Here is a 14,855-nt window from a genome sequence, read left to right on the forward strand (position 1 = left end):
CTGAAGATAGATGCCTCTTGGGAACGCTTTTATTATTTCAAGTAGGGTTTATGCCTTTCTTTCAAAACAGAGCTGCTGAAGTGCTGGTCAGATTTTATCTTTTAGAGCATTGGTGAGGTGTTGTTAATTGAGACACTGAAATATTTTTTTTTATGATATTTCTGTGCCTGATAGGATTCAAACTCCATATTCTGGAGAGGTGAGGTTACCCTAGCCACTTGGCTGGATTAGAGATGGGAATGGGAATGAAGAACTTTTTCAGTCTGATTCTCACTGAATGATTACATGGAGTGATCGAACATTTATTAAACAAGACTGAGAGAAGAAAAAAATATTCACGATGCATTACTGTTTTTGCCATCTACAGAAGAAGAGGAATTCCTCCCTTGCAGTCCTTGATCTAATTACTGCTTAAATATTTAATAGTATTCACTACAAAAAATGTATGCACAGAAATTGAAATGCAGCTCTACCATCCTCAGTACATGTTTGAACTGCTCAGCATTTCAGTCATATTCATGTTCATGCTCTCTTTGGAAGAAGGAATGCATAATAAATTCCCAGCAAGTTGAAGTAGCTTTGACAGTTAAGAATGCACATTCCTTATTCTTTCCACTTTTTCTTTTATCACCTGCATTACCATGCAATTGACTGTTGACTTGGAGTCAATGCTGAGCTTCCAGCATCCTGGAGGAGTAAGCTAATCACGTGTACATGGGTTTTAAGGAGGAAGGAGCTTGTAAGAACTTTGGGTAGAAAAACAGTTATGGAAAATTTGATTCTCTGGACTTAAATGTATTTCCAAGTTCTAGGGTATTACTGTAACCAGCAGAATATAATCTCTGTAGACTTCGGTCAGTTCCTTTAGCCTGCTGGTATGGATGCCTTCTCTTCAGCCTAAGTACAGACATTTTTTAAAATGTATATCAAAGGAAGTTAGTGGTATTTGGGGGAGGGGAGAATAGGAAAAAAAAAAACAAAAAAAGGAAAAAAAAAAAAAAAGAGGGAACTCTAAGTGTTTCTGATAAAAAGTAAGTAGTGAGAGGCAGATATTCCTGTTCATGCTCAGACCTGCACATTTGGGCAGCTATACGATGCTGGAAATGGTGTATGAGTAGATAGATGTTTCCAAGAATTTTTCAATAATTCAGAAAGCCTCATAAGTAATCACAGGGTGAACAGGGATACTCTTAATGAAACCTTCTAATTTGATGTGAGATCTTACCTCTTTGTCCTTTTCCTCTTAATACTTTTTTTTATTTTTATTTTTTCTCTTTTAAGCTATCGTTCATTTCCCTAATGGAGAAAATACCAGAGGCATGCAGTTCAGAGCCACAGAAGAGCAGCTGATCAGCAATAATCCTTGCCAAAAAAATGTGTATGTGCTGGTTAATAACTTTTTCTCATTTGTGCTTCAGGTCAGAGGTGTAAAAGGAGTCTTTCTGGCCAACCAGAAGATTGATGGGAAAGTTACAACCCTAATAACCTACAACAAAGGCCGTGACTGGGATTTTCTAAACCCTCCAGATATTGATATGAATGGAAAACCTACCAACTGCAAACCTGTAAGTGGGTCCCATTCTCTGTCTGAAGTGCAAAAGAATTATTTGTATCGACAATATGTGTAGCAGTGCAGGCAACCCAGGAGCTTTGTGCTGAGATTACCAGCTAAATTAATACACAAATCTGCTTGCGTGACATGAGCAGGGATTTTGCTAGCTGTTAGTCCAGTCATCTTGTACAGTGAGTCATGACTCTGTCTGTAGCTCTGCATTACTTATTTTAGAGCTTAATTTGATGCAAAGAGGACAGCTTTTCTTGTGTGCCAACCACACAACCCAGTTCAGAAAATCATAACAGTAAGTTGTTTTAGGATATGAGGCACATCAGATGCATCTTACCAATTCCTTTTTTGTTTCCATCTTTCATACTTTTATTTCATCTTAAAGCAAGATAACCCTGTTAAAGGAACTCTTGACAGTTGCTTGGAAATAGAAATCACATTTAATTGCATCAAAAAGTCCTTTTTTTTTTTAAAGATGATGTAGCTGCCCATAATATCTCGTTGTTTTTTGCACTGTACTGAAAAACTTCATATTTTTGTCACTGACTCTCCACTCATGGGGACTCCAGGCTCTAAATTTCTTGGCAAAATAAATGGTTTCAGTCCTGCTACTGGCAGAAATTTAATCCTTCTTCACATAGAAAGGGGAGGACTGGAGGTGTTGGCTCCCATTTGAAAATTTCAAACTATGCTGTATGTCTTAAGCCTATGGGTCTTGAATCGGAGCTCTCAGATCAGTGGAAGAATAGCAGAAGCAGCAGCTCCTGAGCACCACTGGCAGGCAGCAATAATGGCCTCCATGTGCCACTGCAGTAAGTGCAAGAGGCAGCAAGTTGCTTAGCTAAGAAAGATGGTGGTCATCCAAAAGTCATTAAACTATTTTTATATGATTTTTTTTCTAAAAAAGAAATTTTAGTAATTTTTAAATTAATCATCATTTACCTAATTACTTGAGACTAGCGAACATTCTAATTATTGCTGTTGCTGCTAGCTAGAGACTTTAAGCAGTTCTGTCACATGGATTTTTTATACAATAATTTCATGCCAACTTCTTTTTTATTGTCAGACTATGGAGACAGACTCTTGTTAGATGGCTTAGCTTCATGTTTTGGTCTGGACTCCACTGGAAACAGCCATTCTCTATAGGGATACATCAGTGCAACTGTTCTCTGTGTGGGCTTTCATTATCATATATGCATAACTGTTACCAGCATTTTATTTTTTTCAAACCTCTGTTCTTTTTCCCCCACAAGCCTGATTGCTACCTTCACCTCCATCTCCGCTGGGCAGATAATCCATATGTGTCAGGAACAGTCCATACGAAGGATACTGCACCAGGGCTCATCATGGGGGCAGGTAAAAGCACGCCATTATTTTGTAAGAGCTGAAATGTAGTAGGAATTGTTGATTTAGTATTGATCTAGTATTTTGGATTATAACATTTACCATTCTACAAACATTACCAAAATAAGGCTCTCACTGAAGAATGTTCTTTTACAGGATCCCTAGATCAAAAACTGTAGTAAAAGTTAATTGAATCCCCTAGAGCTCAGTCTTCTAGGACAGATCTGTAACAGTTAATGCCATTATGATTCTCTGTGTTGTTTAAGTGTCTCTTTCCCTGTTAGTGAAGTATGAAGCAGTGGTGATGGCTGAAGGACTTGTTATGTTGCCTGGAAGTGAAGATCCTTACCATCTCCTCTGTCATCATGAACAGTCCAGTAAATCCAATAAATCTAAACAGTGGCCAAGTCTTTGTTCTTCATAAAGATAATTTGGTTTTTAATATTTACTAATTTCATTCCACCTAAAGGGAGATGAATTGAAAGAGGCAATTGTGTCTTAGTGCTGAGAGCAATGCTGGTTGTGGCTGTTCCATTATAACATACATATGGGACCACGTTACTGTGAAGTGGAATTTAATAAAATAAATTCCCTCAGAGTATTGACTACTCATCACTAAAAACATTCACATTAGTCTGTTTTACTTTGTACCCTTGTGATTCATTTATTCATTTCATTTGATTTTCCTTTGCTTTAAAATCTTGAAATGTTAACAGTTATAAAGTGCTTTTTAAGTCTCATTATTTTATTCCATTGTTCTGAACTATGTTTAGATTAAATACACACATGTATTACTTCTCTTTTCATGAAAATGTATCTGTTTTTAATCAATAATGATTTCTGCTAGTGTCTTATAAAAGGGTTATTACATTGAAAATTTCCTGAGAATTTCAAGGCAAACATATTTGGTGTTGAAAGACAATGACAGCTGCTATTACTTCAATATAACTAGATTTCCTTACAGTAAATGGAGTTTAAAATATTTTACTGGAAGCAGATCTAAATGGAAACTGCTGCTATGTTTTTATTGACGAGAATGAGACTAAGAATTATAAGATGCCTTTGTGGATACATTTCTTGGAAGTATCTCAGTAGATATTTAATTCACATTTGATACATTGCAGTGTTTCAAAAAATAATAACCATCTCAAGGATCTTCTTTTTACATAAAGGTAATTCCTATTCTGATGTAGGTTCTTACTTTATGCCTCTGCTTTTTTGAAGAAAATTAAGCAGTGTGGTTTTATAAATTGGTCTGATACTTGTATTTCATTTTTCTCTGTCCTTGCATTATAATCTGATGTGATTAATTGATACTTCGGGGGATTTGGGTTTATTTTCATTTGGTTGGGTTTTGTGGATACTTCTTAAGTGCATAGCTCTGAGGTGATAACATGGATGGCAGGTTGGAGAAGAGTACTTTGCACTTAATTCCTTCCTGGAAAACTGAACCATTGAGGAATGGCTGAAGGAACTGGGACTGTTTAGTCTGGAGGCTGAGGGGAGACTCTTATTGCTCTCTGCAGTTACCTGAAAGGAGGTTGTAACAAGATGGATGTTCTCTTTTCTCAGATGACAAGTGACATAGGACATGAGGAAACAGCCTCATGTCACAACAGGGGAGGTTTAGATTCAATGTCAGGAAGAATTTCTTCATGTAAGGGATGGTTAGGCAATGGGGACAGGCTGCCCAGGAGTTGGTGAAGTTGCTATCCTGAAGGTATTTAAGAGACATGATTGTGGCACTTAGGGACATCATTTGGAAGTGGGCTTGATAGTGTAAGGTAATGGTTGGACTTGATAATCTTAAGGGTCTTTTCCAATCTAAATTATTCTGTATGATTTTATCACTTTGATGTCTTACCATGCCTGGTAAATAAGCTTATCAACAGCTTTCCTCAACGTGGGAGCCTTTTTAATTACATCCAGATATCATTAAGAAACAGTCTGATGTGTTACATCTGATCAGATTGTTGAGCAACTTGTAATGGAATTAAAATGGTAGACTCATAGCGACTAGTTAAAATAAGAAAAAAAATTTCCAGGGATAGTGCAATATATTTTTCTCTGGTTGAAGGTTTCAAACAGAGCAGAAGGGCTTTGTTTTGTAAGTATGAAAGAGCATCTGCATGCTTGCAAACAGATGAACTGACCCAGCTCTGATTTTGTCTTGCATTTGTATGATTTGAATGCTCAGGTCATGTAGATTCAGTGCATGTCCCCAGTCTTATCTGGCAAACCTGATATCCTTGTAAACTTACCCTTCTTATCAGAAATAATTTACATACAACAAGCTTGCATTTTTTTCTGTCCTGATTCCCAACATTGATAATCACATGCAAATCAACAGAAGTACTGGTTTCTTTGCACATACAGAAATCAGATTATCTGGACTACATTACACTCTATTGGAATTTCACTGTTAGAATTAGTGAGAGCACATCGTGTGCAAATGGCAGATGATGATATAAATCCAGGAATGTCAGTTGATCAGTGTGACTATGAACCATCAGTGCGTTGTACTCTGGAAAAGGGAAATATATTCCAAGGGAAAAGTAGGTAAAAAATAGCCAACAGGGAGAGGGAAATATTAATTATCTGGCAAAATACTAATAACAGTATGTACAGTTCTGATAATCATTTTTCAGGGCCAGTGAGCAGATGCTAAGAAGGACTACTTGGCAATTGATGGAAATAGAGATTCTGTTTACATGGAGAATCTTATTAGCTGAGAAAAATAAAGGCCAATAAAGAATATGATTTATTCCTGAAAGTGTAACCATAGAATAGAAACAAATGGAAGAGATGTTCAGTGAATGTGTGGTATAAACAACTGGATAAGAACTGGAAATCAGAGAATAGTTTGTAACCATAAGAACAATTAAACTGCTCCTCTCAATGAGAGCATTGTGGTTATTAATCAGAAGGTCGAACAACAGCAACAAAATCACTGTAACGTGGAGATTGGCTACTTAACAGAAAGATGATAACACAATAACACAGTTGCTTGTGACAATTGAAAACATAACCTGTGACTTAAGGACTGTTTTGATAGTCAGCTTGAGAGGTAGACCACAGACATATCTGATTATTGTTTTCATTTAAAAGAATAATTAAACAGAAAATAGCATTAATGCCTAGAACCTTTGGAGAATATGTAATAATATGATGTTAAAATTGCATCTTTTTAAAATCACATTTACAAGTAAAAAATGAACTCTATTAAAGTTGTGTTAGTAGTTCTAAGGAAAATGTATTTGTAGCTTATAAATATATATAAATTTTGCAGACAGAATATTGAGTTTTATAGCTGCATATTAAAGTGTTCATTCAAGTAACTGGTTTGCTCCCTTTAAGAAATGTAATAAGATTTTGCATTGCATTTGATTTTTGTGCATTTTAATCTTGGCAGCAACTTGTTTTTTCACAGCATCAGCTATGAAATGGGTGTCAATTGATGTGTAAATTTTTTACTATAAACTTGTGAAGGACTTTTTTATGAAGAATGTTTAGAGAAGTGTAGACTTCTCAGGTGCTGGATTTACTGTAATTCTCTGCTTAGTTTCCAGTCCAGATGGCAAGTCAAGCAAGCAGTAAATTTTGCACATCGAGGAAGTGCTGGAAAGTTCAGTTTACTTTTTGTCACATCTGGCTCAAATACATTGCATATATTGTGATAAATTTATAACATTTTTCACAAAAGTAGCATATGGAGCTGCCACTACAGAAAGGCTGAAGGAACGGTGAGATGACAGAGCATTTCCTAGAGCATTCTAGAGTGAAGATCCTGCAATTCCCGAAGACTTTTCTCATGTCATGTTCCTTGACTCTGACTGTGTGAATCACTTCCTCAGTCAAACACTTCTCCATTTTGCCAAGCAAAAAACAGTCTATCTGGGACCTGAAACACAAATTGGTTGCATGCATCTTCTATGCTGACTAGTAATTTACAAACCATGGCGTTTTAGCTTGTTCATTGGCTAAGGAGATGTCACAGCTGCAGTAATTAACAGGCAGTGTAGGCACAGGGCATTTACCTTTTTGGAATAGGAACCTGCCTGTATGCTAAATTTCAGTGGCTGGAAAAGATTTTCCGTATTTGAAATGTTGCTTATGGGGATTATTTCTTCTCATGGTAAGCATGTCTTAAATCACATTAAAAATGTGACTGATACAGTGATAAGTAGTGATTAAAACATGTAAATTAATAATAAATTGTAAATGAAATTGAACTCCCATATTTGCATGACTGGAGATATCTGCTAAAATGCCTGAGCTGTGTGGAACTTTAAATTAGCTAACTCTCTTGATGTCTGTGTTCTCACAACTATACCACATTTCAAGAGAGCTTGACTGTCCACTGATCATCATTAAAATGCATTGTTTTATTTCAGAAATGAGATCACTGTGCTATCATCTGTTAATTTGGCATGTGCGAAGTTAGGAATAGCTTGGAGAAATGCATGAAACAGCAGTCAGTGCCCCTGTACTTTCAGCCTTGCCACTCTTGTAGAGATGGAACTTGTGTTTTATGGTTATCTCACCTATTCCAGATGCAGTAACTTTTTCAGTATGAACTTGAATTGTGCTCAGTGTATTATATTACCTTTACTTGTTACTACAGGAGGATTTTGAGATGTAATACCCAATAAAATGATGAAAGGGTTCCATGTTGTACTGACACATTTGAGGACTTACTTCAGACTTTTAGAGCTATAATAAAGAACATAAAATTTAGCACGATTCTCCAGACAACCAGCTTACTGTTATATCCGTGGGTTGTGTTACAGTTATAACATACCAGGATGTGGTGGGTAGCAGGATGGCATTTAAAAACTGTTCTTTTTTTGGATGAGACGTTTGATGTCTTTCTTTCACTGAAGTGTTGGCTCCCAGTCTTAAGAGCTGAACAGAATTTGGCTATTTCTTACCTTCTATACCCTTGATTGTGATGTCAGTTTTGTTTTGTTTTATTGGCCACCACTCTTACCACAAATACGGCTCATAATTGCATTCAGATACAGAAAAGAAATTTTAGGGTATTTCAGCTCTATTTTCTAAGCGCTTGTGTGACTTTGCTGTTATTTGTTTATAAGGTTATTAATGTCAGGACTTTCTTTGCATTTCATTTGAAGTGAATTGGAGCTGCTGGAAAGGAGTTTATGGGGTGCTGTTACATTTGCTTGTTAGCTGACTTAATTCAGTAACACCACGCCCTTTGAGATAGTTAGAGCCTTGAATCAAAACTTTTTACTAGAATGTAACAAAGTCTTTGAAGTTGCATTTTACTAGCATATAAAAGTTTAAACAATGTAATTCTTTAAATAGGGAAAACTCGTAACTCTTTTTTGACATGGATTAAACAGAAAGGTTTGGAGACGTAATTTGTAGGTTTCACTTTATGAAGTTTCCAAAATGAAGTGGTAGATGTATTTCTCCTAAAAAAATCTGGAGGTATTGGACATTTCAGCCTTCATCAATGCCCAGAGCATTACATCAGCAATCAGAAGTTCTTGCATGCATCACCTCTGCTTTTTTTTTTTTTTTTTTTTTTTTTACCCTTGACCAATAAAGTGGGCTGCTTTCAAAGGTCAGAGAGCAGTATTTTTTCCTAAAGCAATCCACCTCCATGCCAAGTTTGTCATTAATTGTGTTTTTGACAGAATAGTGTTTCTCTACAACCATAACTGAGTCCATCTCCTTTTGTTCATTTACCAAGAAAAGACAATAGAGGTAAAACCAAAGCAAGGAGAAGTCATGGCAGTCCTGACAAAGCTGCAATTACAAAGATCCTGCTGATAGCTTTGTTACTAATGTGTCAACTGGATGTAAAAGTCTTTCTAATGAAACAAAGTTAATGATGTCAGTTTACAGACTTGTTCTCCATTAGCTGAGGCAATTTACCACTGCACCTTTTAAAGTGCAGCTCCATAGCACTGCTCGAAATAAAGATCTACTCATGTAAATATAATTCTGTTGACAAGAAGGTAAGAGAGACAATAATTGGCATTTGTCCAGGAGCCTAATGGCCTCCAAGAGTGGAGTCCTATTTTCAGAATGACAAAGCCAACTATATCTGTGATGAACTACTTGATAAATGAGAGCATGGAGTTGGCTGAAAAGAGGTAAGACCAAGAAGGAGCAGTTGAAATAAATGAACTCCATCCTGTAAATTCTCTGATTCTACATGAAGTTTAACATCATCTCATCTAGGCTGTATACAGGATTAAATAACATAGGTAAACTGTTAAGTGACATAGCACACACAATCTTGATGGTCCAAATAGAGCATGTATTTTGAGCAGTGCACACAGTTTTTCTTCTCCTGAACCTTTCAGCTCTAATGATCATACTCCATAAACAGATCTGTTTGGTGGTAAAAACAGCTATTTATGTAACACACAAGTGAAATTACATACTGCTATTGTAATCTCATGGGTTTTCTTTCCCAATCTCTTCTGTTTAAGAGTATCTGATTTCTTTCTTTCTTTTTCCGTAAACGCATGCAATGCATATATTTAAATCAAAATCCCCTAAAGGGACATTGTTTAGAAAGGATTTGGAGATATGATTGTTTCTCCCTTATAACGCTGTGAACTGGTGATTTAACGGTTTGCTGTTTTAAATATCACAAGTTAAAAGATAGAGATCTTACTATTTGGAGTTGCATCTTCTACGATCTTGATTTAAAAGTTTGTTTCAAGACTTTTGTATGCAAAAGTCAGTAATCTTCACAGTAATCTGAATGCTAGCTGCAACCTCTTCAGTGTAATTTGTCAAAATATTCCATGGCTTCCTGGTGAATACTTAAATACAACAAATAATTCTGCTCTAGACTTTTGCATTTACAGAGCTTTTTGGACCATAACCCCTCTTTTCGGTTTTACATACTTATCTAAATCCTGGATTTTTCTACCATTCCATGAAGTCTTGCATTTAAAACTTTTTTTTTTTATAAACAATTCCAGTTCAAAATGAATAATTTTACATAATGTGATTAAGGTATGGCTTCTGAGTTCATGTACGTTTCAAACTTACATCTTAAATACACATTTTAATGTCAGAATTAAACCTCATTGCTCCTGCCTATGTGCAACTAGGAATGTTTAAGTAAAAGTAAATAAATAGATTAAATAGATATGATGTGCTTTTTTTTTTTTTTTTAAAGATACTATGTCTGTTGATAATAAAATTAATAAAATAAAACCACTTATCGTCTGAGTTTTGTTCTCACTCTGACTGCTGTCAGGACTATTTCCAGTCTCTCTTGTTAATTGGGTGCCCCCTACTTTCTTTATCTTTTGTGACAGGTAACCTGGGGTCTCAGCTGGTTGAGTATAAAGAAGAAATGTACATCACATCTGACTGTGGGAAGACATGGCGCCAGGTAGGAAACTGAAATAATTTAAGGCAATTTTAAATTTGCCCAATATGTTGGATTTTATTATGCATAACTTATCTTTATCTACCAACTCTTTTGAGGCAGGTGGCCATTATTTTGCAAGCGGGATGTGGATACTGAGAGATTAAGGAGGTGATTTGCAAAGATCCAAGTTGGTTGGGCTGTCAGATTCTCCTGAAACTCAAATATTCTGGTCTCTTTACAAATCTTCTAATATCTTGCATAAGAAACATGCAGTCCAGTTAGCTTTTTTTGTAATTTCAGTAATCTTCCTATGCTAATGAAGAAGTGGACTTGGGCTAAATCTTGCAGTATGAATATCCCAAGCTGAAAAATGGGGTTTGTATAGGAAGGGGGAAATTGTTCTGCTTTGCAGTTAAAAACTGCTATTAAAGCTTAAAGTTTGTTCTCCAGTGGAAACGAGAACACAAAAAGAGATTGAAAAAAAAATAGCAGTAAACCTTTGAATGTCTTTTAGTATGATTTAATCAATTATAGGACTAAATACATAAAGTATTTTTTAAAAATCCCAGTCTTGTAGTAGTGGAACTGGCATTTGATTTTTGGATGCCTTATGTTTCCAATGCATAGTGTTGACTTGAACATTGCACCTTTCTAATTCACTTTATTTTAAATTGCTCTGCCTCAATGATATTTTCTTTATGAGTGTGAATGTCCATAACTATAGTAATAAGACATGAGAAGGTTCTGTAATCTACTTTTAATGTATATTCAGAGGAAAGAAAGAACAGCATTCAAAGTACCAGTATATCAAAAAGTATTTTATTTCAGTTAAAACAGTGTTTTAGTGTTCTACTGAAATAAAAGCTGTGTTATTATCTGAGAATAAGTGGGAAAATACACTCACTAGTGTTATTAAGCTCAGCACCTTCGACATAAGAGTAAACACAGCCACTTTCTTATATTGCTATTGTAGATTGCCATTAATACTCTGCAAAAGAACTTTTTAAAATATATATATTATTTTTATCATGATAACGTTCTTTAAGTTTTCAAAGATAAGATTTTATGCCAAATTCTTTCTTGAATTCTAGCAGATGATAAATAGGTGTTTAAATGCAAAAGCCTTCCAGAATTTACAGCCTGTGTTGTCCTATCTCATACTTAACAGAGGCCTCTCATGTTTTATTGTCACTATTTCCCAGAGTTTCATAATTTTGATAGGGTGAGAAATAAGAAGGAAAGAGTGATGGAGATCAAAGTCATATTTTGCTGCTTTTATTTTTGAGACACTCCAACAGATGATATGTGTTGGAACTTGACCTTAAGATGACTATTCAAACTGTAAAACCAGCCACAGACTGATCCTTATTGTGACAGTCAAAATCAAACCCATCATTGCTCACTTGATTTTAATTAAAACTGCTATGAAGTCTTGGAAGAGCTTACTCAATATTTGCTATCAGAATAAAAATGTAGATTGCTATATATACACTCCATGTGTTTCTCTGTTAGAACTCATGAAAAAAAAAGACAAGAATTTTGTCATCAGTGATACAGGAATTATTTGGATAGAAAGTTACAGCTTTCCTGTGCTGGCAGAAGGAGAGCAAAGCTCGTTTCAGTTACAGTTCTTTGGGTGGGTTTAAGTCTCTGCCTTGGAAACTTTGAGGCTGTGATTATTGAATCCCTTTCTTACATTCCATACATGAGGTTGCAGAGCTGTCTACAAACTATGAGGAGAAAGAGCTATCTGCTTGTGTAGAGTGAAAAAAAACATCATAGAAAGGTAAATATGGAGAACTGAGGGGAAAAGACTGTTCAAGGAATTGAATAATAGCTTTCCTGAAATAATAGCAATATTGGCACTGGAACTCATAGCAATATAGGCCTAGGAGGAAGGTGAAAGAAATCCAACCACCTGCTCTGAAGCAACATATGATACAAATGATGTTGTATCAGAAACAACTTAAATAGAGATTTTCCAGGCCTATTTGTTAATCTTTCACTGTAGGAGATTCTGCTGTGCTCCTATATGGTGTTTTACTTCACTTCATAGATTTTTTAACATTTAACATAAGCTGCTTTGCATATCCTTGCTTTTTGTTGTTCTTGCTGTTCCACAATTTTTTGCAAGATAAGCTGATTTCTTCCTGTCTTTTGGGAGCTGAGGTTTTCTGTCAGCTTTAAATAACCTTTCAGATGTTGAAAGGCAATTATCATGTCTACCCATAGCACAGGCGTTTCCCCCTCCCCCACCTCTGGAAGGAAAGCAATTTCAAATCTGCCTTTTTTCCTAAGGGATGGAGTTTCTAAACTGCTTTTCCCTTTTGTTGTTTGTCGATGAGACTATCTAAAATCTTCTCCTGAAAAATGGAGAAACTGGATGCAACATTATAAATTTTATAATTATTAATCAGAATGAAATGATTTCCCTTGATATCTTGACACCTTGGCTATCACCTCACTTCAGGAGGAGATCTCTCTTTTTTGTACTAGAGCATCACATTGTTAACTCAAATTTAGTCTGTGATTTGTAAATGGGACCAGCCCCCATATTTGTAATTCATCCTCAAATTAAAAAAAATCTATTCTTCAGTAATGTCTTAATCTGTTTTATACACTTGGAATGATTTCAACTGAACCCATATTTCCATGGCTTTTACATGGTATGGTCACATGAGAATTCAGGGTGATTTACTATGGCAGACAACACAGCTAGCACTGTTAGGTACAAATCAAAATGCCCAAGGAGTTCCATAGAATTAAGTAAATACTTTCAGTAAATGAAAAAGTAATAGCAAAGATTCTAAATAACCGTAATGCAATGTGGGCTGGTTACAGTTGTTCTACTGCCTTTCTGTTGCATGATGCCTGACTTTGAAAACATTACTGAATAACATTTGAAAGCAGAATGAAATTTGTGATGGTGTACTGTATGTACAACATGGTACTGTAAACAGCACAGGTTTAGGAGCTGATTGACAAGTAGCTTAAATGTCCATGCAGCGGCAGTGACCTGGAATGTATACAAGAGAAGGGAATCCAACCTTGACATTATCATGAACTCTGTGAGCTTAGATCATCTTAAGTGAACCGTGAAATATGCCTGAGGTGAACTCGTGGGACAGATGTGTCTAATTGAAAGATTTCTCTATCTATTGTACCAGGAAAACAATATGATAAAATGTGTTAATGAACGTGATATTGAATCAGATAGATAAATAAATCTTGCATCCTGGGAGAAATGGTCTGCCTCTGTACACAATTACAGACCATACAGATTTTAAACATTGTTTTTCCCTGTGAGCCTGTTTTGAGTCCTGATTTTCAAAATTTTAGGATGCTCTTCTAAATGTTAAGGATGTGCTTTTTTAAAACAAGGTATTTCTCTTCACATTTATGGTTGCCGTTGGTATTTCAACTTCATTTGCACCATGAGCAGAATAAGAGAAAGTTCTTCTGGCTTTCAGAAGAAATGGCTGAAATTCAGATTCTGTGATGCTGTGAAATAAAAGTAAAGACAAGAACAGGAGAGCCTTTCATGTTTGATCTGCTATGGAAGATCTAGTGGAGCCACAGTATATTCTACTAGCCTTCTAAGGTTACACAGTGCACCTAGGAAGTGAACCTAGATCTCTGGAACCTCCAGCTCACTGGTTCAGTTGTAGGAATATTCTTTATCTGTGTCAAATCCTTTCATATCAAAGCAATGTGGAATACCTTTGTTTAAGTAAGACAACTTTTTTTTTTTTCTGCAGACGTCTTAAGGGATGGATGGTAATACTTTTAAGCACAGTGGTAAAGGATGCAACCCCAGCTTCTCACCACTGTGAAGGTCCAGCTGCCTCCTCCTGCTGTAGGAAAATTACGGATTTGGATTTAGAAATGGATGTCACTTTGTGAGATGCAAGTGACTTTGAGTATTTTTGGTTACTTCTAAGATATCTCAGAGTAAAATTGTGTGCAATGAATTTCTCTGGGGTATTTAAACATGTTTAGTTATTTTATGGAGCTCTCTTAATTGCTCCCAACAGATAAGCTGCTGCAGTTGTTACAATAGACACAGGAGAAAACAGAGAGAGACAGAGAGAGAAGAAGTTGACTTTACGATTATAAAACACACAAATTTATCCAAAACATTACAAAGGAAGGAAAGATTTAGAAACAAGTTATAGTAATTTAGTTCTGTGATACTTGGCTCTAGTAAGGATCATTATAAATCTATTACCTGATGTCATTTAGTGGAGAGAGGTCATAGTTCTAGGCTGTTTGTGAACATGCCTATCAATTGTTTTCAGGTTCTGATTTCATGAATTCATTATTATATGAAAATGCAGGAATTGATACTCACCTTTTAGTCAGAAAGTATTTGAAATGCATGGAAGAAGAGCATGATATAAATATGACATTTATATACCTGTAATAGGTTTGCTGTGCCTTATAGCATGCCATAGTTTACACAGGAGTGGGTAAACCTGGTGTACTGAAATGGTGCACCAGGAATTGCCATGATGCTTTTCTGGGAAACCCTAAATTGGATGAAGTCATACAGACAACATCTTTCATTATCTTCTGTATGAA

General features: G+C 35.7%; 1 protein-coding gene across 7 annotated transcripts in view; it reads left to right on the forward strand.

The window, feature by feature from the left end:
- SORCS2 (sortilin related VPS10 domain containing receptor 2) overlaps positions 1-14,855 on the forward strand; it is a 537,034-nt gene that overhangs the window by 463,838 nt on the left and 58,341 nt on the right. For all 7 annotated transcript variants that reach the window (XM_085223524.1, XM_085223526.1, XM_085223528.1 and 4 more), the window contains 3 exons: positions 1,419-1,565; positions 2,818-2,920; positions 10,219-10,295. In XM_085223524.1, coding sequence (XP_085079650.1) covers positions 1,419-1,565; positions 2,818-2,920; positions 10,219-10,295 — 327 coding nt within the window. The remainder of the gene's footprint in view (positions 1-1,418; positions 1,566-2,817; positions 2,921-10,218; positions 10,296-14,855) is intronic.

This window comes from Meleagris gallopavo, chromosome 4, assembly GCF_905368555.1.
Source record: "Meleagris gallopavo chromosome 4, MGAL_WU_HG_1.1, whole genome shotgun sequence".
Taxonomy (NCBI): Eukaryota; Metazoa; Chordata; class Aves; order Galliformes; family Phasianidae; genus Meleagris; species Meleagris gallopavo.